General features: G+C 60.5%; 1 protein-coding gene across 1 annotated transcript in view; it reads left to right on the top strand.

Annotated features, from left to right (window-relative positions):
• Positions 1-976, top strand: part of ADAMTS4 (ADAM metallopeptidase with thrombospondin type 1 motif 4) — a 22,492-nt gene that overhangs the window by 3,625 nt on the left and 17,891 nt on the right. Inside the window, exons 2-3 of the mRNA XM_019623094.2 lie at positions 22-270; positions 645-958. Of these exons, the coding sequence (XP_019478639.1) occupies positions 45-270; positions 645-958 (540 nt within the window). The 5' untranslated portion in view covers positions 22-44. The remainder of the gene's footprint in view (positions 1-21; positions 271-644; positions 959-976) is intronic.

Genomic DNA, 976 nt, shown 5'->3' with positions numbered 1-976 from the left:
GTCCCCACCTCCGCCCTGCAGGCTCCCAACCCCCCCTGCTGACGATGGACCCCCCCTGGACACCGCAGTTCTTGAGGCAGAGTGTGAAGCTGACCTGCGGGGACCCCAGCGTGAGCATCTCCACCACCTGGTACACGGATGGGCGCTGGTGGAAGGAAACGCCATCAAACAGCCTCCACGTGGAACTGAGTGACAGAAGGAAATACAGATTCCAGTGCCAGACCCGAGGCTCTGAGCTCAGCTCTGCCGTGAACCTGGCAGTCTCTGATGGTGAGCGGCAGCTGCAGGCACCCATGGGTGCTCAGAGGGGGTTAATTTCCCAACCTTTGCCAGCCTGTGTGCAGCCATGGCACATTGGGGACGTCTCCATGTGATGGACACCAGCAGTGCATGGCTGCGCTCAGCAGGGCGTGCAGGGTGTGCTGTGGGTGCATCCCAGAGCTGGTTGCTGCATCCCAGAGCTGGTTGGTGCATCCCAGAGCTGGTTGCTGCATCCCAGAGCTGGTTGCTGCATCCCAGAGCTGGTTGGTGCATCTCAGACCTGGTTGCTGCATCCCAGAGCTGGTTGGTGCATCCCAGAGCTGGTTGCTGCATCCCAGAGCTGGTTGCTGCATCCCCACGCTCTCTCTCACGCTCTCCCACAGACTGGCTGCTGCTGCAGGTGCCAACACAGGCAGTGCTGGAGGGGGATTCGCTGTCCCTGCGCTGCAGCGCCTGGAAAAACGCAAAACTCAGCGAGGTGCAGTTCTTCCATGATGGGCAGCTGCTGCACAACAGACATGGGAACGAAGTGCTGCTGTCCCCAGCAAAGCAGCAGCACAGCGGCCGCTATCAGTGCTCAGCCTACGTGCACTCCTTCACTGCCTGGTGGGAAGTCTCTCCCCAAAATGATCTCGTGGTGCGAGGTGAGCCTGAGCAGAGATGGGTTTGGGGTGGATTTGGGGTGGCTTTGGGATGGGTTTGGGTTGGATTTGGG

Source organism: Meleagris gallopavo, chromosome 27, assembly GCF_000146605.3.
Source record: "Meleagris gallopavo isolate NT-WF06-2002-E0010 breed Aviagen turkey brand Nicholas breeding stock chromosome 27, Turkey_5.1, whole genome shotgun sequence".
NCBI classification, from domain to species: domain Eukaryota; kingdom Metazoa; phylum Chordata; class Aves; order Galliformes; family Phasianidae; genus Meleagris; species Meleagris gallopavo.
This window is presented reverse-complemented; position numbering and strand designations above follow the sequence as displayed.